The 24,252-nt window shown below is 38.2% G+C and overlaps 1 protein-coding gene across 2 annotated transcripts in view; it reads left to right on the top strand.

The window, feature by feature from the left end:
* dock1 (dedicator of cytokinesis 1) overlaps window positions 1-24,252 on the top strand; it is a 178,365-nt gene that overhangs the window by 27,914 nt on the left and 126,199 nt on the right. For both annotated transcript variants that reach the window (XM_018761113.2, XM_018761112.2), the window contains exons 13-23: window positions 811-936; window positions 1,097-1,221; window positions 4,467-4,565; window positions 5,037-5,109; window positions 7,214-7,317; window positions 7,883-8,066; window positions 12,276-12,373; window positions 15,249-15,338; window positions 16,788-16,888; window positions 18,285-18,413; window positions 21,426-21,534. In XM_018761113.2, the coding sequence (XP_018616629.1) occupies window positions 811-936; window positions 1,097-1,221; window positions 4,467-4,565; window positions 5,037-5,109; window positions 7,214-7,317; window positions 7,883-8,066; window positions 12,276-12,373; window positions 15,249-15,338; window positions 16,788-16,888; window positions 18,285-18,413; window positions 21,426-21,534 (1,238 nt within the window). The remainder of the gene's footprint in view (window positions 1-810; window positions 937-1,096; window positions 1,222-4,466; window positions 4,566-5,036; window positions 5,110-7,213; window positions 7,318-7,882; window positions 8,067-12,275; window positions 12,374-15,248; window positions 15,339-16,787; window positions 16,889-18,284; window positions 18,414-21,425; window positions 21,535-24,252) is intronic.

The raw sequence follows: 24,252 nt of genomic DNA, 5'->3' as shown, positions 1-24,252 counted from the left end.
CTACCAGCCATGAGCTGTCCTTTTACCTGCTACTCAATATTTTTGCAGTTCTCCTTGGTTTTTTTAAAAAACATGGGCTGCCTTTGCCATGCTGAAATAGCCACCCTTATCTGTGTTTTTCTCTGCATTGTGTATCTAATTGATTTATGTCTTTGTGGGTATTTAAATGCTCCAGAAATGGTAGCAAGTTACATATCTGAACAGTTAGTCTTAAAATGTTGTCTTATTGCTTTACCTCGGGTATTTTTTTTTTGTACCAGTGACGGAATCACAATAAAATATTAATGTAAGAATGATCGTTACTGTATCCTTCTGGTGGAACTTGTTACATGTATTAATTTAGCCATCAGCCTTATCTAGCATGTCTCTTGCTCACTGTGGCTAAATGCAGTACATTCACTTCAAGTCATGCATCAGTGATGCTACAGTGATAGTATTAACAATCACAGTGTATTAGTTGGTTAATTGGCATACAGATGATGGATAGTTCAAAGTACTGGGTCTGTTCAGTGGCAGTGAATTAAATATGGGCTTTTTTACCCTTCAGGCAGAGAGAAAATGTACAGTTGTGAGTTTTACTTCTGCAAGAGAAAATTGCATGAGACTGCAGATCTCAAAGAAGTTTGACTCACTGAAATTTCTTCTCAGCTCAAAATCTGATGAGGTATCAGGTGCAAGGCCTCTAACAGTGACTCCATGGGTTGGAACCATCGAACACCTTGATGATGGTTTCACAATGGATGTAGGAGGTGACTGCAGGCATTTGAAGTATAATACTATACTAATCGGGCTGCAACCCTCACGTTTTAGGTCTGTGGGTCACTCTCAAGCTTCTTCCTGGAGATATTCATCAAATTCGGAAGGATTTTCCTCATCTGGTGGATCGCTCAACAGCTGTGGCACGGAAGATGGGCTTCCCAGAGATCATTATGCCCGGTGAGATTCTAGAGAATATGGAGAGTGGACAGTATGGATGAATATACAGTGTATTAGAACCTCTGTATCAGGATTGTGTCTTTCACATGGTAGATTTGACCTACTTTTACTGTTTCACTCTTTTTTCCATGATATCCTCCTGTCTTTGTTCTTTTTCAAGGTGATGTCCGGAATGACATATACGTAACTTTGGTCCAGGGTGAATTTGATAAAGGCAGTAAGACCACGCCTAAGAATGTGGAAGTCACAATGTCTGTGTATGATGAGGATGGCAAGAAATTGGAGGTTTGTTTTAATTGTTGGTTTTGTTTGTTTGCAAGTATACATCATATTCAAAGTCTGGAATCTTGCATTCTCCCATCCATGTTTGGAAATGTACAGAATCAGTACAGCAGCACACTGGTTTCCTAGTTTTGCCAATTTAGATATTTAACACCTTTAAAAGTACAGTCTTTTTATAAAAAAAAATCTACGTCAGTTACCAGAATAATCCACTGAGCCAAAATTGGTAGGAGCAGCTTTAGTGATTAAACTTTTAATTACTTATTAGGAATATGATTTGCAAGGAGTACTGTTTCTTACTTTCCCTTAATCCACGTGGGAAAGATTTGTTGCCCGATAGCGTAGGAACTTCACATTTTAATTTATTTTATTCTCCAGTACTGACCTTAATTTAGGCATTAACGATGGAGCCTATGAACTTGTTAAAATGTAATGACACCTCCAGTACCGAAGGCTGTATTATGCATCATTGCACTGTCATATGTTGTCATATCTTAGTTTTTCATAAGTGGCTTTCTTTTTTGTGAACTCTCTGATGTTGCCGACAGCCTTATGAAATACTATTGTAACTAAGACATTTTGACATGTAGCCATTAACACTTAACTGTTGGCTTTGGCCTCAATACACTTCTTTAAGTAGTTTCTGTGTGTCCAAATCCCAGATATGACTTTAATAGGGACAAAAATGTTTTGGTGGACATAAGACTTTTGGACTGTGGTTATAACTTCACAACTGTATATGAGCACAGGGCACTTTCCCTGTAGGAGCTGCAGTTTAATTAGCCTTGTTAATAGATATCAAGGTATTCAGTTTAAGTGGGACCTTTTTGAGTTTAGCATAGCTACGTTCCCAGGATGGCAGCATGGTGACAGTGTAAAAAAAATAATGCTTTACATGGAATCTACTGATTTTTATCTGTTTTTATCCCTAAAATGATAATGTTATAGTTCTGAAAAAGGTTCTGCTTTTCTTGTAATTATGAACTCTTGAAGATGGTCTTTTCTTCTGTTCGGTAGGGTTTTTTTTTTTTTTTTTTTTTTTTTAAAATTTGATAGTGAGTAAGCAGGAGCATCTACAGAGTTAATTGTATAAGCATTAGATGACCTAACATACATCTCCATATATAATTTCTTGTAAAGGCTGTAACGGGTAAAGCTTTCTTCTTGCTCTCGCGTTTTTCATATCATCACAGGTTGGAAATGCTCAATTTCTTCTTAATAGTAGTTTCTTTAGCCTTTTTATAGGTGTTCTCTTCAGTTCCCATTAGTTTCTAATTATAGTGGTTTAATGAGTTTATTTTTATACCTTTCATAAATGTATGTGCCAGTTAAATATTCCCAAACTCCTTCAGGTAAATTATATGACAAGACATTCTTATTTTTATGGTCAACCCAGTATTTGAATATAGGGCTTGTATAATATGATCTGTCAGCAGTCAAGTCTCTCTTCCAATATTTAAAGGTCTGTTGTAGCCACATATCTGTTCTTGTACTTAATCACAATCCCTGCTGTGTGACCTATTATTTTGGAGGTTTCATTCAAATCTGCTCTGAGTCGCATCTGACAATTTTAAAAAAAAAAAAAAAAAAAAAAAAAAAAAAGTGCACAAATTTATGTTTCCTCACAAGGCTTATCTTTAAGTGTTTTTAATTTGGCCCCCAAGACAGTCATTCATTGCACAATAAATGTTCTCACCTATAATAATGGGTATGTCTCCAAATGAGAAATTTTGCACAATAAATACGTATTTTCTCATTTGTGTGTTAATGATGCTAATAACAATTCTGTTGAGCAGCTGTGCAATGGCAAACCCAGAAGTCTCCTTTCTGTTCCATTTCAAACCTCTTTGCCATTCCTATAACTTTTTTCTCCTGTGTTAGAATGATGTCAAAACTTAAAGCTGACTGTAAATGGTTGAGTCATTTGCCTACTGATGATTAGACCTGAGGTCATCTATTTCAGCAAATTGGGTTGAGTACTTTGTAATTATCCTCCAGTTCTGCACAATTAGTTCCTATCAAGGTTGTATTTGTGTGTTGTTTCCCTCACTATTAGCTTGTGTGTTTGCACTCAACAGGCAAGAGTGAAGTACCACCTGTCTGTCAGATTTAGCTGCTTTCCTGATTTAAGTTAATGTGCCCCGATCATATAGTATCAGTGGAAATAGTCTGTTCTGTGAGCTAGATGCCTTCAGGGCAGCAGTCTGAATGTCTGTCTTCAGGCCTGGCTGTCTTAACTATACATCTTGTCATAGAAACTGAAGAGGAGGATGAAAAATAAACTGTTTTTGTCTCCTTAAGAAATACCTGTCAATAGCCCATCTTGGTTTTTAAGTGAAGATGATGAGTTTTCTATGTGTTTGCACCTTCAAGCACAGTCAAGGGTTTGATATTCAGCTGACTGCCTTAACTGAAGTTCATAGGTGAACCTTGACATTTCTTCCAGCATTAGCTGTGTAATGAGCGATGAAAGCTGTCCTACACTAAGACTGACTTAGCTTAAACTCACACCTTTGGCTGGCAGAAACTTTATTGCCTAGCTAGAGATCCCAAATCTTTGGCAACCTAACTGCCCCAGTAGTGTCGTTCAGTCTTTCATTTCAGTGTACTCCTGAATTAGTGGTGAAGTTTTCAAAAGCATCTTCACAAGAACTTGAACTGTACTGGATGCAGGTCTAGCCGACTCCAAGGTGTCTCAACACCATTTAGCTTGGGAGTACTGATATGGCGTCAAAGTTGAGGGCATGGGTTAGGCTTGAGCTGCTGTCATTCCTGTTCAAAAAAACCAAAGGTGAGGAAGAAAGAAGACTGGAATCCAAGACAACTGGAATCAGCATGAAGACTGACTTAGTACATGGGTATGAATAAATGAATGCATACCATAGCCTTTTCTTGACTGGAAAAATTGTGCCCTTTGAAAATTGACATCCCCGTAATGTCTGATAAGGTGAGGCACACAATAATACTCCTGCTGGTGTGGCAGTCTGGGGAGCTGTGAGCTCCCACTCAGAGCTCTGGTTTGTTTATACATGTATTCTCAATTTTTTAACCCCCCAAAGTAATTGTACGCTTCTTGAAATAGCTCAGGTTAAGTAACTTAGTCAAGGATTATCAAAGCAGAGTCCTGCCTGGCAGTTGCATCTGAAGCAATTTTTTGGTCACAAGTCTTTGAAAAGGACAATGTTTGGGAATAGGCAGTAACCAACAGCACTTAAAATGTTTGTGCTTTTTTTTGTCCTGCACCCCAGGGTGTCATTTTTGCTGGTGCAGGGGATGATGGGATCTCTGAGTACAAATCTGTCATCTACTATCAAGTAAAACAGCCTCGTTGGTTTGAAACAGTCAAGGTGGGTCACTGTGCTATTTCAAGTGGCGTGTTCTGCGCTTTGTTCTCTGTGAGGTACTTTTAGTTTTGCATGAGTAAATAAGAATTCAAGCGTGAGTTCTTGAGACACCATAAGGTTTGAGCATTGGTGTCAACTTGGAATATGGCCTGTGTGGATACGAAGAAAGATTGAGTGTAAAAATATAGCTAGACTACTATTACATTTGAAGACCGAGAAATAAGTAATTCAGACATTTTTTTTTTTCTTTGAGTGCTTCATTGGAATTAATTTATTTGAATTAAGCCTTAAGATTAAATTTGCTTGTCTGTTTGCTTATGCTTTTTGTTAAAGGTATTTGTGTGTATGAGAGTGCGTTAATGAAAGGATGAGTGGGTGCTGGAGTATGGGAGACAAGACTTATTCAGTCAGCGATAGGCTGCTTTTTTGCTGAGTTTTTTTTTTTTTTTTTTTTGCTATCCCCCTTCTCTCTAGGTTGCCATCCCCATTGAGGATGTCAACCGTAGCCATCTGCGTTTTACCTTTCGTCATCGGTCATCTCAGGACTGTGAGTAAAAATAATGACATGAATCTTAAGAAAATGGAAACAATGAAGTAGTGTAAAAATGGCATGTGTGTGTAACTAAGGTTAAGTAGGTAGGAAATTAAGCATTTGCCTACCAAGAATATGATAAAATACATCAGTGATCTAGATCGTAGACTAGAGTACAAATGATTTGTGGGTGACCTTGTGTCCTGATATTTGCACTTTAACACGATAGTATCAGGGCTCAGTCTGAACATCATTCAGGACCTCTGCCCTGCTGTGCACCTCAGTTGCTTATGCAGAACAGTCATGGATATTGCTTCTAAGATGACACCCCACCCTACAGACATCTCCCCCACCTGACTGTCATGTGTCATGTCACCATGCTAACTAGCAATGTGACAGAGCTGATTAAAATCTGCATCTGTCGAATGTGGGTTTAAACTGATAAATGTCTATGGATGTGAATGTAGATGTGGATTTTAATGAAAATTAAAATGGAAAGTATCAGTTTTACTAATCCACATGCACATATCAATTAAAAGATAAGAAGAAATTCTTATTTGGTTTCAACTTTACACACACGAGTAATTTTCTTTTTCAGCAATTCAAAAAACATTAGTTTATGTTCAAATTTAATACTTATAAGAATATAAGCTTTCATTTACATCAGTGTATTTCCACTTAACTTGAAACAAGCTACATATACAGGTGGTCCCCAATTTATGATGGGGTTACGTTCTGTGAAACCTGTCATAAGTCAAAAATATTGCAAGTCAAAAATGCATTTAATACACCGACCCTTGTCTTGCACGCCTTGGCTGACATAATTTTGTCCCAGAGGGGAGCCTAAGTATAAGCCTCCAACCTGGGGCATATAAACAAATCTGCTTGTGTCAAGAGAGTAGTGGTGTAGGGTTTCTCATCACCAACATGCATACTCACCCTAACAGTACTTGGCTGAAAGATTATTCACCAGCAGCCTTGAGGAGGACTTATACATAGGTGAGGATTTATGTGTAGGTGATGCTTGAAGATGCTCAGACAAATTGCATCCCCATGCGTAAATTTGATCTTTGCAGTCCATGTCTGTAATGAATGGATGTTGTGGGTCATTGCCATTGGTGGATTGGCCTATAACTCACCTCCCTGTTAAGTCAGTCCCCCTGTGAAGCAGTTCCAGACGCTCATTCAAAGTGCAGCTGCTGTCACTTATGTCAAGCATGTATGTTCTGTTTACACCGGCAAATGGGAAATGCCATTTTCTCACTGTGGTGCTTGGTTTATTCATTTTGCTGATACTTATAGCCAAAGCAATTTACAATGTTAAACTACCTAAAACTGTTGACTCATTTATACAGCTGGGTAATTTTTACTGGAGCAATTCAGGGTAAGTATCTTTCCCAAGAGTATTAAAGCAGGAGGTTAGATTTGAACCTGTGACCAAGGGGAGCAGCTCTTACCCTTACGCTATGTCGTATGAAGAAGACTTTCTCTAATTAAATCCTTTTTTTTTAAAAAAAAATTAATCAAAAGAAAAAACTGGTGATTATTAAAAGTGATTATTAAAAATGTAGCAAAACGCAGCGTAGCAAGGGCGTGACAGCCTTGCCCACTGTTAGGCACTTAAAGGACATCCTTTAAATTTTCCAAGATGGGTCTTTTGTGTTTGATTAATATCAGTCAAAGTATTAAGTTGAATGTTAAAGCACCCTTTGATAGACAGTCCTACATTTAATGTTGTTTTTCTTGTATACATGTTAGTGCTGGTACTTGAGAATTGCTCTGAAAATGTTTGGCCCTCCCTTCATTTTCCCTTCCTTAATCTTAGTTGAAGAAGTTTGTGGTACAGGAAAGTATCATACCATTGCACCCCCATTTCTTTTTCTCGTAGGCAGCCTTGCTTGTTCACTGAACAGGTTTATGTTTAGCTATGATTTAATTAAACTGGGATCCGTTATGTTTTCATTTAAATTGTTTTCATTGTCTATTTAAGGCTTGATGTCTAAATACTAGGTAGTACCCTCAGGTGGCTGGAGTTTGATGGTGACACTTCCTAATGACTTTGATGAGCTCTGCTAAAGATTTTCAAAATATTTCAAACACCCTTGCCTCTCCTTTGCAGCCAAAGACAAATCCGAGAAGATATTTGCCCTGTCATTTGTAAAGCTGATGCGCTACGATGGTACCACGTTGAGAGACGGAGAACATGATCTCATTGTGTACAAGGTAATGACCACTGAATTCTCATGTCAGACACATTGTCCTGATCAGTGTGGATTGCTACTCAGAGCAAAGATCACTCACTCATGTTAGTCAACAGCTAAATTCATATTAAAACCTGGGCATTGCAATATTGCTTTAAATTCATTTTTATTAATTCCTGGTAAATTCTTATTTTACACACACACACACACACACACACACACACACACACGCTGTCTGATACCACTTGTCCCAAACGGAGTTTTGGCAAACCAGAGCCTAACCCAGTAACGCAGGCCACAAGGCTGGAGGGAGAGGGGACATACCCCGGGCGGGATGCCTGTCCTCCGCAAGGCACCCCAAGCAGGGCTTGAACCATAGACCCGCCACACAGCGGGACCCGGCAAACCTTCTGCATCACCGCGCCCCTCTTAAATTCTTTTCAGTGAATTTTTATTTCAAAAGAGTTACTGTAGTAGTTTTAGCTTTTTTGTGTTTCTGAAATTAAGGTTTTCAACATATTTTGGAAGAAAGTAATGCTTTCAGCGTGACGTTAAATGTGTTGTGTTATGACTTGACTCTTTTCCAGGCAGAGGCAAAAAAGCTAGAGGACTCATCCCATTACCTGAACCTACCAGCCACAAAGATGGAGCTGGAGGAGAAGGGTTACTCTACCGTGGGGAAGAGCACACAAAACCTGGGCAGCTGCATCATCACCAAGGACTCCTTCCAGATCTCCACCCTGGTGTGCTCCACTAAACTCACCCAGAATGGTGAGAGATACGCTTAGTTACCTCACACATTTTACTGCTCTCACACATCATGCTGGGAAAGAGATGGGGACAGTTGAAGATCAGAAAATTCTTTACTGTGGTTGAAAGTTTTATGTGTAGAAGCTTAAAGTGTCTGTTGTGTGTAAACTAATTAAACCTCTAATGGTGGTGATCACATACAGTTCACTAAAACTAGTGATGCTTAAGTGTATGAAATATGCATAATTTATGGCAAAGAAATATGTCATTGTAGGCCCTTCAGCAAGCCGGTTTTCTGCTGTTTGCTCAGGTACCGTGTTTTCACAGTTCCAGGAACAGCTTCTTGTTTGCTGTATTGGCACTGAAGTGTAGTCTCTGTTCTTCTCCTATTTCTTTATCCATTTATGTAATCTAGTCTTAATTACATTACAATCTTTATTTTTCTTAACCAGCACTTTTTTCTTTTTGCAGCTAAGTAATTAGTGAAGTAGTTGAGAACAAGTGCTGTTTCTCAAGGTTACTGAATTTACTACTCCAGGTGACAGAGGCTTGTTCTTGAGCTGCATCACCTTTCCTAGATACTAAAGAATATGGATGCTTATTCCTCTATTTCAGTGGCGATTTTAACTACGTGGAGGGTTTTTGGATCAAATCAGGTAAGAGTGCGAGAGGAAGTAACATGGGATTTGGTGGATGAGATGTGCTTTCAGTCAACTTTGAAAAACAGATGTTGGTGTCATTGTTGACCTGAGGGCCTATTCATAGTGCAAAAGGTGTACTGAAAAGTATCTTGCATTTAACTCCTTGCAGTTAAAGAAACAATTTCAGGAGCTCAGATGCTTGTAACAGCATCAGTATTTCATAAACAGCCTATTACACACTGAGCATTGTTTGATTACACTTCATTGAGCGCTCTTGAGACAAGGAGTGTGAAATCTGGTTTTTGTGTTCTTGGAAGATGATTTCACTATCCATACTCTTGGTAAAGATGCTGAAGACTTCACAACAAACCTTGGTTTATTTAAGGTCTTTGTAGGATCAGGAACACATGGGAAAAATTATTCCCCACCAAATCTCTCAACATCAGTCTGTGACCTAAAGGGTTGTATTATATACAGTACCAGTGAAATGTCTTCAGTACACTTGAGCAATACTTGTATGGGACAAACTGGACAGAAGACTGAAATTATAGCAATGCACAAGTGGCCTGTTTATTTGGGAGCTGCTGGGAAGACATGTCTGTTGATTTCCTGTTGGTGGATTCGAATGATACTCACACCAGTGCTGTTGCTTTTTTCATTTGACAATTATTTCACTTGTTAATCTCCAGGCAACAGTAGGTGATAGAAAGGGCAGTGTTTGTTTTTAAGTCAGATATTTAAGATATGGGGAAGGGAATGCAGCAGAACCAATCTCCATAGAAGACTGGATTTTCATGGTCCCAGAATGACTCTCCAATGTTTACTCTGTTCTTTGACTCAGTGGTGTTGTTCATTGATTAAACAGAAAAGGGGAACTCATCCTTTTAATAAATATTTTTAGTTTAGATCCACCTTTGCCAGTGCTAGGCTTTTCATCTTCATCATTCTGTGCTGTCAGTGTTTGTGTGGCATCTTGCAGCTTAGATATTCATAAAATTGAGTGAGTCTAAAGTCATACTGGTGACCTTACTTCCCATATATTACATTTGATGAGCAGTTTAGTTTCTGGCCTTTGACAACAGCCCTGTTATGATTTCAGTAATGAAGTTGTGCACTTTGGTTATATTCAATAAGAGCTTAAATTACATTAATGTTGGTACATTAGTCCACAGTCCTCACATTCTAAAACATTGTTTCATAGTACTTTCCTGTACTTAAACTGATTTATTACATGTCTAGCAGTTATGTCTAACACACGGATATGTATGTCTTATGATTTCTTCCATATACATTAAATGAAATAATTATTTTGATGCTCTCTGCTGTGCCCTCCACAGATTTTTTTTTTTTTTTTAAAAGTACTACTCTCAAATGTCAAATAGCTCACATTTCAAACCTCCATTTAAAAATAACTGGTTTCTTCACAGAACTATCATGTAAATCACGAAGGTGAAACATTTGTGTGATGGCTATGTAACTAAGTTATATAGTTATGGTCATGGTAAAAATGGCTTTCTTCAAGGTCAAGCTGTTTTTATTGTCATTCCTCTATGTAGCTTGTATACATACAATGTATAGCTTGTATACAATGTTGTTTCTCCAGAGACCATGGTTCAGCACAAAACAGGAATACAGGACAATAAATACACAGGACAAAACAACAAAAGGGCTGTACTGAAGGCAATTTGTAAAGTATGTAGTCATTCTGTCACATACAGAAGACCAACAAAAAGTACAGTCAAGCTCTTCAAGGATATTATAGAATCCGGTGTTCTAACATGATGCCTTGAATGGTTTTTCATGGACTTGTTTTTATACAGTATTGCCAATGTGAGCTGACCACTTGAAATGCACCTGGGGTACAAATGATTGAGATATAATTTCACAAATGGCAGAATACGAGGCTTTTTGCTGTCGATTGTGTCTGCTTTTCTGGGATAAATGAATTCATTATGGACTGTTCTGGAAAACTCCTTATCGCCACAAGTAGAAAATTATTTTCTAGTACTCCATTCACATTATTTTTCAATGACAAACTCTTGCGTGTACATTTTGACTTGGTTCTGAGTTAATATTTGGCAGAACACATTAGTAAACTGGAGCACATATCTGTGATTTACATTATCTTCCTACAGCAAATAACAGAAATCAGATGTAATTGGTCGAAGATTTATTTAATGATGTGGATTTTTATGAAAAAATAAACTATGTATTATGGTGCATTTGTAGTTTATTAGTATTGGTATTCTTTGTTTTCTTCTTGGTTTGTCAGCAAGCAAAATTGTGTGTTCCTCTATCAGATGTGAAAGCAGATTGCTCATATCTTAAAGGTGCTATACACAGGTGTCCTATAGGGGTCCATCAGCCCCTGTTTCTCTGTTTTGTAACTTGGTCTTCCTGCTTTTATGGCTTCTGAGAATGGAACTTTTTGCCTGTGCTGTGACAGTGTAATTACAGTGGAAATTGTGTGCAATGACAGTAAACGGTTGAGGAGGCAGTGTCTCTTCTCACCGTGTATGAAAGGGAAGCAGATCTTTCTTTCTGAGGGTATTGCCTGCCTTGGGGTGGGAATTAAAGCAGGGAACCCCTTTTCTGCCCCATTCAGCTTACTGACAAGTCACTTCCGCTTACTTGTCCCAGTGACTGCCTCCTATGATTTAATTTTCTTGGGTTTCATTTGTCCTGCTGGAGAGAAGCCACATGATTTAAAAAAGAAAAAAAAGAAAAACTCCTTGTAGAATGTGCTGTTTTAGGCATTACTGACAGCTGAGCTCTAATCTGTCAGAAATTTCAAAGACGTGTTATTGACAATGGCAAGATGGTTGGTGATCTCCAGGTAAAACACAGGAAGGTGCCTTTGTTAGCCATTGTCAGTTGCACGGGCCCATGCCTGACGCTGCCTTCTGATTTGAAAAATATGCGGGTCACCTGCTGGATACTATCTTTTTCAAGAGGCTGCTCAACTTTTTTTTTCTCTCCTTTCCCTGTTGGTGCACAGTGCTGCATTGTCAAATTTCCTCTGCAAATTGTTTTATCCTGCTGATTGTCCTCCTGATTGACTTGTCCTCTTAGATCAATGATGTTAAAATCTTGCACTTATACAACATAAGTTTCCCTGTGTTCAATCAGTTTCATTAGTTGTTGAATTCAGATTTAATCTCTAGTTCTTTCCTCCCAATTTTGTGAAGTCCTTTTGCACAATTCTTGTCTTTCTCCTTCCATGTCAGCTTGGGAAGGGACACTATTGTAACACACATGGAGGAAAACATTCTTTTGCTGACTCCAGTTGCTGCTTGTTTGTGGAAGAAAACATGTTCCGAGTTTAGCAAAGAGTATATATTGTATCCTTATAAACAAGGTAAACAACACAAACACAATTACAGAATCAGTATGCCTGACTTACCACACTGCACATATTGGCTTGGCCAGCACATAGTGCTATCTCAAGTGAGACAACTTGAAAATTGTCCTGGACAAAATGGACCTGCTGGTTTATGCTTTTTGCATCTTAAATTCAAGATAGCAGTTTGTGTTTTGTGGTAACACTGTACTCCATTGTTTCTCTGCTGTGTCTCTGGTTTTCTTGCAGTGGACCTCCTAGGTCTTCTCAAGTGGCGGTCCAACACAAGTCTCCTGGAGCAGAATCTACGGCAGCTGATGAAGGTGGACGGCGGAGAAGTGGTGAAAGTGAGTGCTGGCCTTCTTGTAGCAGTGCCTTGGCATATCTGTTGTGTATTCATTGGATAGTTAAGATGTTGCAGCCTTGTGTGAAGGCATACATGTATGTCTTTTTATTTAAATTTGCGACACTCTGGTTGGTTGAGGTCTGGCTGTGAACGCATTCGTGCACTGACTATGTATTAAATGGATCCATTCAGTGGCTATATCTGTGAGAGGCTGTCCCACATAATCCTACAATGGGCCATGGAGAAAAATACATACATGTGGTGATTTCAGCTATGTTGACCACATTTTTATGTAGGATTTGCCAGATATTTTCCTGAAAGTCTTGAGAAGTCATTCCTTTATACTCTTTATTGCCACTGGAATTGTTTTAATGCAATGAGAGCTTTGGTTTTGGTATATTCTGGACCTTTTGCACTTTAATAATGGAAGGGATTCATTTTTTTAGTTTGCATCAGCTGTCAACACCAGAGGATTAATTTCCATATAGTATGGCCCACCTCTTAGATTAGCTGTTTGTTACAAAGTGCAGTGTCGTAGCTTTTCGGCAGACTGAGGTCCTTGCTGAGAAGCTGAGTGGTACTTAGGATGATTTGATCAGGTGAAACAAAATGAAACACTAGCATGTTCTTCCATAGCTCAGTACTTACAGCTAGTTGCAGAATTTGCAGGTTCCTGTTTTTGAAAATTTCTTTTCTTTACATGGTCATTAAAAGTGGCGCACACAAGTGTTTATAATGGGTGGGCATAGAAATGTGGCTGTTGGTCACTGTTTTGAAAAAGCTTGTGAAAGCAATGTAATTCCCTGGGTGTAAGAGAAAACAGAATAAAGCACAAGTTTAGCAGCTGGTGTGCGGTTTGTGAAAACTGTGGCTTGTCTCAGTTATGTTATTTTTATTAGTGTTTAAAAGTACAGGTATCCCCTGTTATACGGACCTAAATTGTTCCAGAAAAACAGTCCATATATACCAAGACTTGGTAAATGGGGAGCTTCTTTCCCATTATTTTAAATGGAGAGAGTAAATGATGCATTCCTGGACTTAATGGACATGCCCAAATATTTTCATCAACATCCTCCAAACACTTAAGAACAATCTCAGGAGGCAGTAATCAAAACATCAAAAAGATATTAAACATCATCAAGAAGAAAATTAGTAAAGACAAAGTTAGGACTTTTTTTTTAATAAACTACTGTACTGTAAGTATGTGTAAATGTACAAAGGACACATACCTGTACAGTATATTTACACTATTTATTCATTTAGCAGATACTTTACTCCAAAGTGATATACACCTCAGAGAACAATACAAAAAGTGCATTACGTTAACAGATAGAGATCTGGATACAGATGTATGATTTTTCAGTACATTCTATTTGTCACATATCACAATATAAACCAGTATATATTACACAAGTAACTGTACATAAGCGTTTCCATTTTTAAACAGGGAAAAATCTGCCTCGAACACCAAGAAAAAAAATCCATAATGCCGGGAGCAGCCGGTCTGCACACCGAACATGGGTACAAGCTTTCTAGGCCATTATACTGAAAAGCTGTAAACTGTGAGTTTGTATACCAGGGTATACCTGTACCTTATCAGTAAAAGTCTGTCAGAAACAAGCTTCTCTTGGATGCCAGGGTCATGGTTTACTTTGCTACTGCCAAATACCATTCTGTCACATCAGTCTTGACTTGGTCTCTTTCATAATTGATAGGAGGAGGGAGCAGGAGATTGAAAGACGGATCAATGTAACATCAGTAGTTTTGTGGGTACTCTACTGGTCTATAATGGAGTTAGCTCAGGTGGTTCAGGCGTGTTGTAAGAATGCATCCTGGGTGCCTCCTGCAGGAATAGTTTTGAGCACGTCCCACTGGCAGGAGACCCTGGCGAGGACCTGGGACATGCTGGAAAGATTAAATCTCAGTACATATTGCCATACAAATGCCTGGGGATCCCCCAGGAGGATCTTGAGTGTGTGGCTTGGGAAGGTGGAGGTTTGGCCTCACTTGCTGTGCACACTAGCACTGCTAACCTCAGCAGGACAAGTCCAAGGAAACAGCACTATTTTTTTTGTCTTTCTGAGAGAACCACAAAGAGACTTGAAAAGGAGCAGTAATGTTCTCTTTCAGTCTGACTTCGATAGCATACTCCTCAGTTAATAATTAAGGTGTGTATCTGTAGGTATTCAGCTGTTTACTCTTCCTGCAACATTTGTAGTTCAAGTTAATATCTGCAGGGCTCCATCTATCCTGTCTAACTGGAGTTCAGCCAAGACTGCTCTGGGATCACAGCAAAGCCCTTCTCATCTAGTCCTGGTCAACAGAATTGTTTACTGTATCGGAGTAGCTCTTCTGTACAGAACAGAAAAGCTAATTATATCTTCATTAATGAGTGTGAAGAAGGGAGCAGCCCTGATTGTCAGAGGGGAGTTTTTGTTCAAGTTTAGTTTTTTTTTTTTTTTTTTTTTTTTTTTTTTTTTGGGGGGAGAATTAGCTGTTGTGAGGTGACAATGTTTTACAGCACCCTTCTGGGTCACTGGTTACCTTTTTTCACCTTTGAATTACCCAGCTGTGCTTTTTAATAAACATGCTCAAAAAGCTTGATTATTCTTTCTGGACTGTGTTTTGATCGGAATGACAATGCATGGGAAAAAATGCAAACTGACTAAACATCATGGGGCGAGAGACTGTAAAATAGGATGTGCTTTTATGCAAATGCAGTCCAATTATAAAGGCAGAACTTTTTGGATATGTAGCTGGCTGTAGAATGCACCGCATTAAAGTGAGCTATTAGGACTCTTCCTGCCAGCCATTTGTATAAAGAATTGCATTTATTTTTTTCCCCTGGTGTTTTAAAATGCTGTCTGTCATTTCAGTTTCTGCAAGATACACTGGATGCACTCTTTAATATCATGATGGAGAATTCAGACAGCGACACTTTCGACACCCTGGTGTTCGATGCTCTGGTAAGGAGACTATTTTTTTTCGAACGAAAGAAGAAAAAAATTTCTTTAGTCTTTTGTAGTTCTCTCCCCAATCTCAGCATCCTACAGTTCTCTGCTCCAGGCAGCCTCCTTCACTCAAAGCTCAGGTCATTTTCTTCTACTCTGTGCTGCCTTCCAGGCTGATCACTTTCTTGCAGAGTGATTACTGCTGATTAGTGGGGCGGGGCCTATCTCACTTCTGACAAAATGCACTCAGCAACCTGCCTGGATGGCACAAGGATTAGGCTTGGGATTTTTTGTGGTCATAATAAACAGGCAATGATTGTGCTTTTGTACTCAAGCTCTGCCCATGTTCACAAGTTTTTAGCTGAACTTTGATATTCAGCATTTCTTAATCCACAGGTGCAATTGTTTGTCATAATTCCATACATTATTATATTTTAAGGAAATGTTACATGAGCTCTGTTTTAGGTAGATATATTTCCGTTATTTCTTCCTTTCAATCCACTAAATATTCATGCTTTCATGTGTCCTGAATGTTTGAGTTAAAATAAAAACATATTATTTGATTGGTTTATACTCTATAAACCAATATGCTTTATATATTGGTTTATTGCATGGGCTTCCAGATCTATTGTCAAAGAATGGGTATGCACTAGACATTGGGTTTGAATACGCTACAGGAAATGTGTTGTCTCGAAACGGTTCTTGTGTTTGCCTTGTTAGGAAGCATTTTCTTTATTCCCTTGTCAGCTTTCTGTCTGCCATTTCCATTTTCTTCTCGCATCCATTTTGTCATGAAGACAGGAGGAAGTTGCTTTTTGTCTGTGGCACAGCTTGCCTGCATTTTTACATAGTGTCACTCCCTGATTGCCTGTCTTTTAAAATAATAGGAAATCTCTAACTAGAAATCAGTGTCCTGAATTACTCTGTAGTTTGTCTTATATTGTCCATTGAGTTTCCCCGAGCCACCCTCACTGTCTGGGTTTGCCCCTCAGAGTGTTTAGTATCTCAGGTTCATCTTTAACATAGCAGTGGCATCTCAGTTGTAATCAGTTTTTCATCTAATTGACCGGCATGCATGTTAATCATAGGCTAATTTGAGTCTTAAAATGTAATTAAATAAAATTGAGTTTTTTTTAACCCAATGAGCCCTGATTAATAAGATCATAAATCATGTTTCACATTTTCTTTATTGTTGCCTGTCCAAGCTCTGTGCAGCATTTGTTTTCTCTTCATTCTCAGCATAAAGCAGATTCACGGATTTGCCAGAAACAAGCACACTGCTCTCTGACACCATGCCCCCTTCACTGGTACTTCTGCAATACCCACAGGTTTAGATTAGCATCCAAGTGAAAAGAAGATATGTATTCTGGGCCTTCCTTTTTGACAAGATCATAGTTCAAAGAAATCCTTATGACTTGTGTTGCAAATTACTATTGAACGAACCTGCTTTTATTTCCTCGGCAGGTTTTCATAATTGGGCTTATTGCAGACAGGAAGTTCCAGCACTTCAACCCTGTTCTTGAAACTTACATTCGAAAGCATTTCAGTGCCACTCTGGCATATTTGTAAGTATGCTTTACAGTTTTACTTTCATTAAACTATGGGACTTGTTTGTACGGTTAATCATGTAATAAAATACGATGAGGACTGCTGTCTTTATACAGTATTTACAACCTGCAACAAAAACCAATCTAACGAGTTTGCCAAGCACAGCTCTTTGTGTTTAATCTTACCTATTACTGCTTCTCTTGGAATCTCCATTCTAATAGTGTAGCTTCTCTTCAGAGCTGAAGTAAAACATGCAGAGTTTTTATTAGTCATTCATTCACTGTTAGATACAAAGGCAAGAGGACACAGTAATATTGAAAACAGCTGTAAATATAAATCAGGCATGACAAACATGTGGTTCTCAGGAGTGATAAATTGTCATCTTCCATGACCAAAATAGTATGAAATTGAGTTGTCATTCAGATCCGATGATTATAATTTTATCTTGTAAAAGAAAATGTATTACTTGGATCTTCCATATACAAAGAAAAATACACGTATAGAGCATAATTTAGTTAAGAATAAAAAGGAATACATTGTACAAAAAAGAATGAAAAACCAAAGCAGAACTTTAACCAAAAACCAAGCAAGAAAATTTCAGTGTAACTATGAACAGACTGGTTTTCCCTTTAATATTGTATTTCAGCATATTAAAATCCAGCAACCTATAATTGTATAACCCATTCAATCCAAGTTAATCTATCTAACCCTGTTTTCTGTGGAAAAATTGTTGTAAAACTACAATAAATGACCCATTCATGTGGAAAATGGAGGAGGGGAGAGATGGAAGAAAAGAGGAGAAAAGCAGAATATATGTAATTTGAGACATGGCTGCTGTAGTATAGTTTCAACAGTTAATTATGTTGGGTGTTTTTTAGGCTGTTTAATTGTAAATAAAAGTGGGAGATGTTTTTGACTGCTCAAAACAGCTATGATTGATCACACTATAAATATTCATCTGAAAAAAACACAGTAAAACCTGGTTCTTAAGCATTGACGACTAAGGACAGACAAGGAATACAACAGCACTTTCAGTTTTATTGGTAGTAAATGAGGGGAAAAGTCTGAAATGTAATGGTCACTAAGTTAAAAGCCTGTAAATGACATGCATGCAATATTTCTAGCTAACAAATTATGGCAACTAATTCCCCCCGTTCTTGAACTTGCATAACGTAGACAATCAATTTATATTTAATAATATATTTAAATCAGTAAAACAAATATATTACACACACACTTTTTTAACCCAAATATTCTGTTTATTATAATTGCCTCTAATAACTCTTAAATTGACATTTTATGTCAGTGTTGAAACTGTCCTGTCTGGGTAAAATGCCTCACTAATCAGTGTAGTTAATGATTGCTAAGTGATAAGTGCGAGCATGAGTGCTTATGGTATCCCTCTTCCTCCAGGAAGTTGACCAAGGTACTGAAGAACTATGTGGAGAATGCAGAGAAGCTGACTGAAAAGCTCTTCAAGGCCATGAAAGCGCTGGAGTACATCTTCAAGTTCATTGTCCGCTCACGTGTGCTTTTCAACCAGTGAGTGCCAGATGTTATGACCTCTCCAGCTTCCTGAAACCTGTGATAGACAGGTCAAGTGAATGAATTGAAGATCCTTGGTGGCATCTTATGTCTGTGAACATCCAGAATATTAGATGTACGCTAAAAACTGAGAAATTAAAGATGTCACTCCGAACACTGGCTGCCCTGTGATAATGAATAGATGACTTCTGAGAAGCCGTCTATTCATTACCAGTAACTGCTTGTCTAGTGCAGGGTCATGGTGGTCTGCAGCTGATCTTGCAAGCAGAGAGTGAGAGGCTACACCCTGGATGGGACACCAGTCCATTGCAATCCAATCACATACATGTTTATACACTCAAAAAGTGCAATTTCAAGCCATCAATGGGAGCAGCACATGTCTTTGCACTGTGAAAAGAAACTTAGGCATCCAGAGGAAACCCACATGAAGACAAGAACATGTTTAAAACAGAGTGAGGTGGCCTCAGACAGCTCAAAAGCATTTGGCCCTTAGCACTACCTATCACAATGTGAACATTTTGGGTTCTTTTATACACCATTGTTTTTGTTGTTGAATTATGATGATTATGATGCAGATTTTAAATTCAAAATGTGTCATAAGACCCACCATTTACTTATTCACCTCTCTAGTATTCTAATTTTTTGCTAAAATTTACTGTTTTGAAATTGTTGCATAGTTCACCTAGATAAGTGTATAAATACTCATCATTACTGTAGTTTTAATGTCAAAGGTTTAAACATATAATTTGGATAACTTGGCAAGATACATGCAAACATACATTGGCAACCATATATTCAAAACCTTTTTTTTTTTTATTTTGACTAATTGTGATAGTATTGAACAAAAAAGGAAACATTAGGAACTTACCATTTTATTCCACACCATTTAAATTAATATCATTTAATGAGTTATTTTAGGTATGACCTAGTGATCAGTAATTAGCTTTTTAATTAATTTGTGTGACGTTTTGCTCCAGGTCAATTTTGGACGAATGTTATTTTACAGATTAACAGTGTGTTTCTGGCAACATTTTTGTTGTGTTTTTAAATGATATTGAATAGATTAGGTTTAGTTGGAAATTTATTTGTGCTCAATCTTTGTGAAAAAGTCAGCAGTGTCATTGAAGCTTCCTGCCTTTTCAAGAAGCTATTATTGATTAGATGAAGTGTGTGTCAACCAGATCGGACAAGTAACAGATACTTGCTTTTGGCCTCTTTCGGTTTGATGGATAACTTGAATGACTTTTAATTGGTACAGGGTATTTATAATTGATAACAGTTTGAAATGTGATGTTGTTTGATGGCAGATGGATGAAGAAAGGTTGAGTACTGATTTACAGTGGAAGTCCCAGTTGCTTTTCTTCTGGGGGTTGAGGCAATTATTCATTGTCTGTGCTACCTCTGAATTATACAGTGAAACAGTCCTGTACTGTCCTTGTTTTACATTTTCTATGCTAGATCTTCTGTTTAATGTCCATTTCTGCCTGCTCATCACCTGGGCTTTCTTTAATTCCATTCTTGGTTTCATTTCAATGTCAGGAAAGCTCATTCACTTCATGCTGTTGCTTGCAGTGCATATTGTACCCATGACATCTAAAACCCTGGGTGATTTTTTTAATTTATTAATTTTTTTGGCTATTACCTTTTTCATGTTAATTTTTACCATATTAGTTGCTATCTCTAGAGACAAACTGTCATGCCTGTTGGAGGCAGGAGGAACAGCTATAGGGAAAGAGATGTTACATTTTTTTTTTTTTTTTTTAATTCATTCCTCAGTGATGTCCTTTGCAGAGCTGACAGCATCTCAGATGGTTAGATGCTGGTAAGCCCGCAGCAATAACTTTTTTTTCACAGGGTCAGACACACTCCCTGTCAGTAGCTAAGGTCCTGAAGCCATGGAAAGAGATGTTGTGGAATATGGCATCTCTAAATACTGACACTTCTTCCCTCAGGACAAAGAGTGGTTTTGGTGTTTTCAAGGGCAGAATGCCTGAAATAGACCATTTGTCTACCACTTCTGACCATGCAAGTTATTTGCTCGTAATACCTCATTTAAAGAGACTTTTTTAAAAAAAAAAAAACTCTTTTCACATGACAGATCTCCTTTATTTTAATGGCCATCCCTCTCATTTTTGTTCATTACCTGGGGATTGCTAACACTGCTGGGCTTGGTTAGTAAATGAAGGGAAATGTAAAGAAGCAAAGATGAGTGTTTTTAAGATTCTGGACAGCATGCAAAAACATGATATAGTGCCAAATATTCTCTTGCTACAGTGGAAACATGGTATTACCATGCCATCATTTTTTATATTCTACTAATCCTTTTTTAAGTTGTGAACAGTTGATCAGGCTACTTTAAATTCTTTACAAACCTACAAAGCCTTTTTTTCTAATTGCATGTATGAACCATGCTGTGGACCAATAGAATTGTTAGTTTCTTGGGACAGGTGTCATGTACACCATACGCATCAGCTCCCCTACTCCACAAAACATGGTATCAGTGTGGCTTTCACTGGTCTGGTTTTTCTACACTTTCTCACTTCCTAAACATCTATTCAGGGCTAATCCAGCTGTAGACAGACTTGTCAGGTGCCAGTGGTGTACTGGGCTGTGTGCTTCACACTTATGGCCTTTACGTTGCTGTGATGGATGTGGGAAGAGCCATTCTATTATGGCTAAAAGTAGTACTATTTGTAGGGCTGAGTGTAATAAAGTTCTTTATCCTGATCAACAATTTGTTCTGTTAACACCATGCAACATCAATGATTTTTGGTAATTTCCTCTGTTCTGGTGTTCCATATACGTAAAGGGAGATATGTGTTGTTTTTTTCAACTGTAGAAAAAATGCCATTTGGCATGACCTTAAGTTTGTATATGTATGTACAGTATGTAATTCACATATGAAACATGTAGCCGATATGGTGTGTGTGCAAGCTTGGCAGAGATGAGTGATGATGGAAGTGAAGTTCTTATTTGCTTTGTCACCATCCTGTGGCATCCCTTCTGTAGGCTGTATGAGAACAAGGGGGAGGCTGACTTCATGGAATCACTGAGAAGTCTCTTCAACTCCTTCAACGACATGATGAACAGCAACTCGGAGAACACTGCCACAGTGAAGGTACAGTGCTCTCAGGGCTTTAATTACAGTCAGATATTTTTACCCTTTGACCTCTTTCAACCCATTTTCCCACTTCTGTCATAAGTCTAAAGAGTTAAGATATTTAAAGATTTTGAAGAATTAACTTGTGTTAACGAGTTAAAATAGTTTCAGAAATTTCCAGTTCAGATGGAGGATATAATTTTTTTAATTTATAAATTTTGTAGTTTTAATTGTGTGACATGAATTGTTGCAAGACATTTAAAAAATCTTTCCCATTCATCTCCCTGCATTTCCCTTGATAAGATTGTATCACCCAATACAGTGGTTTACTTTTTTTGACATTCCTTTATCTTCTCTTTTGTGTTCTTATCTTTCACTTTTTACTGTGCTGTAGTCAGCTGTGGCTTTTTCATTGTTTCTGCCTTTTCCTCTCTCACCTCTGTCCCACTGACCCCCTTTCCTCTCTGTGACCTGTGGGGGCATCTCTCGGCTCTTCCTCTCCTAGCTCCTCCTCAAGGTATTTAAGCCCCCAGTTTCTCCTACCTGTTGCTACCCTTTGTGAATTTGTTTCCTGTGTTATCCTCTCTGATTTCATATTTTCTCACCCTCTTTTCCTCATCAGAACAACTTTAAAAAAAAAAAAAAAGTTGAGGGACTGCTTAGACGTAGTAGGTGTAGGAGTTAAATCTTTCAATAGAGCTTTACATTAATTAAGAAGCAGTTGCTGTGTAATTGGGTTTGTTATTAGCTGAGCTGTCTGTAAATTAAAAACTGATCTTGGGGAACCTTTCGGGAAGAGGGTTGCTCCTGCTGCCAGGAGCGGAACAGAGCGAAGCGAAGATCTTCCCCCTTCCAGCCCTGCATCCAGCATTCCACAGACTTTGATGTGGCATCACCAACACCAGGCTAGGTGCTCAAAATTGGATTTGCAAAAATAATTTTATTACATTTCAGCAAAGGTCCGGTGGGCAGGTGTGAAAACAGCCACTCCATAAATATTAATAGTGCAGAAAAGGAACCTTTGAGGTCTGTGGAGTTAGATGAAATACTGAGAGAAGTAAATATTAACATCAGTCAGACTCTTTTTGGGTACCAAATATCATGAGCACTTCAAGTAGGGCCTATGCTGCATTCTCATGGTCAAGTGAAATTGTTCCGTTTGCTTTCGTTGACATGCCAGTCTGGATTTACAGAGATCATCGCCAAGGGATAATGCAGCTTTAACCTTCCTCAGTCCTGAATATGTACCATTCTTTGATGAAGTCACCCCCCTGCTCAGGTCATAGGCAGGATTCGGCACCTAAACTACTGCAGTTTCGTTGTGATGGCCATTCAAATGCTGTTGAACACACACACTGTGAATTCCCTCATCTTTCAGTCAGTGCTCTGTGTTTTTGACTGGTCATCTAGCTGTACTGGTTCAGCTAAGAAAACACAATGTAACCATCTTAGTCACATTTATGCCACATTTGAAAAAGAATTGATGAAACTGTCAAAGGATGCAGCTCAGCAAGTTAAGTGGCTTCTCTGAATGACTGAGAATATAGAGTATCATGGAACAAAGATTTCTTCATCCCATCTGGTGTGAGAACAGGGAAGTGTCTTGCTATTCTCATTTATTTTTGTCCTTGGCACTCTTAGAACACTTCAACTTCCATCTACATGCAGGTGGGCTGTTGTCTTGTAACGTGAACATCCTGTGTTCAAACCCCCACTGTAGGAGTAGTACCCTTGAGCAAGGTTCTTACCTTGAATCGACAACGTAAGAATATCCTGTAAACAATTGTAAAAAGTTGTCTAGCATTAAGTTCCCTTGGCCAAAGGCACCAGCTAACTGAAGGATAATAAATAATAATGGTGGATAGGTCGAACACATTCTTATTACGCTTTAAATCTATGCCTTTGAATTAGGGGGGGGAAAGTAGCTTATTTACATTTATTTTCCAGGACTGCCTATTTTGCACCCTCTTTTATCTATTTAACGATGTCAAATCATACCCCTGAAATTCAGAACATTAGTACAAATTCATTATATATTTTATCAGTTCAGTGGCGCTCAAATGTATTACAGTTTTGTGAAAGTTGCAGTTGAAATTTGACAGTATACTTTTTGAAAGGCATTACAAAAGATTCTCCAAAGACAAATGTGGCTCTTTGCTGGTGCCTCTGCTCACTGTTGGTCATATGGCAATCAGTCCTCATTATTAAAGAATACATTATCATCAGACACACTTGTTGTTTTGCTAATGACTTTCTTGTTATCTGGATATCCTTCATCGCAGGGACTTGATGAACTACACAGAAACATTGCTGGATTGACATTCTGCTCAGTCAAGCCTTTCTGCATTCCACTCATCGATGTTCAGCGCCTCTAATTGTAAAATGCAATTACTTGCTAAAACTCCACTTTACATCATACTTTCACCAAAAATTAGTTCTGATCTGCTCACATCCTAAAGATGATTCCGCACTTCTTATAATAATGTCACTACTGTAAGCATTGAACCCCTATTAACAAGGAAGGTGTTGCTGAACACAAAGGGATCCTTTGTCCTAAAAATGGTGCTACCAACCATGTTAAAGAGCTTTTTTCTACATCTGTTATTGCTACGGAACTCCTACTCATTGTCAACTGTTTATGCAGTTAAGGTTTCTTTATGCAATATACCTCTAAATGATACAGCAGTCAGAGTAGAGCGCATGTGACATTGCACTGTAGGCAAATATCAAATGATT

This window comes from Scleropages formosus, chromosome 24 (genome assembly GCF_900964775.1).
Source record: "Scleropages formosus chromosome 24, fSclFor1.1, whole genome shotgun sequence".
NCBI lineage: Eukaryota > Metazoa > Chordata > Actinopteri > Osteoglossiformes > Osteoglossidae > Scleropages > Scleropages formosus.
The sequence above is the reverse complement of the archived record's forward strand: the minus strand, read 5'-3'. Positions and strand labels throughout refer to the sequence as shown.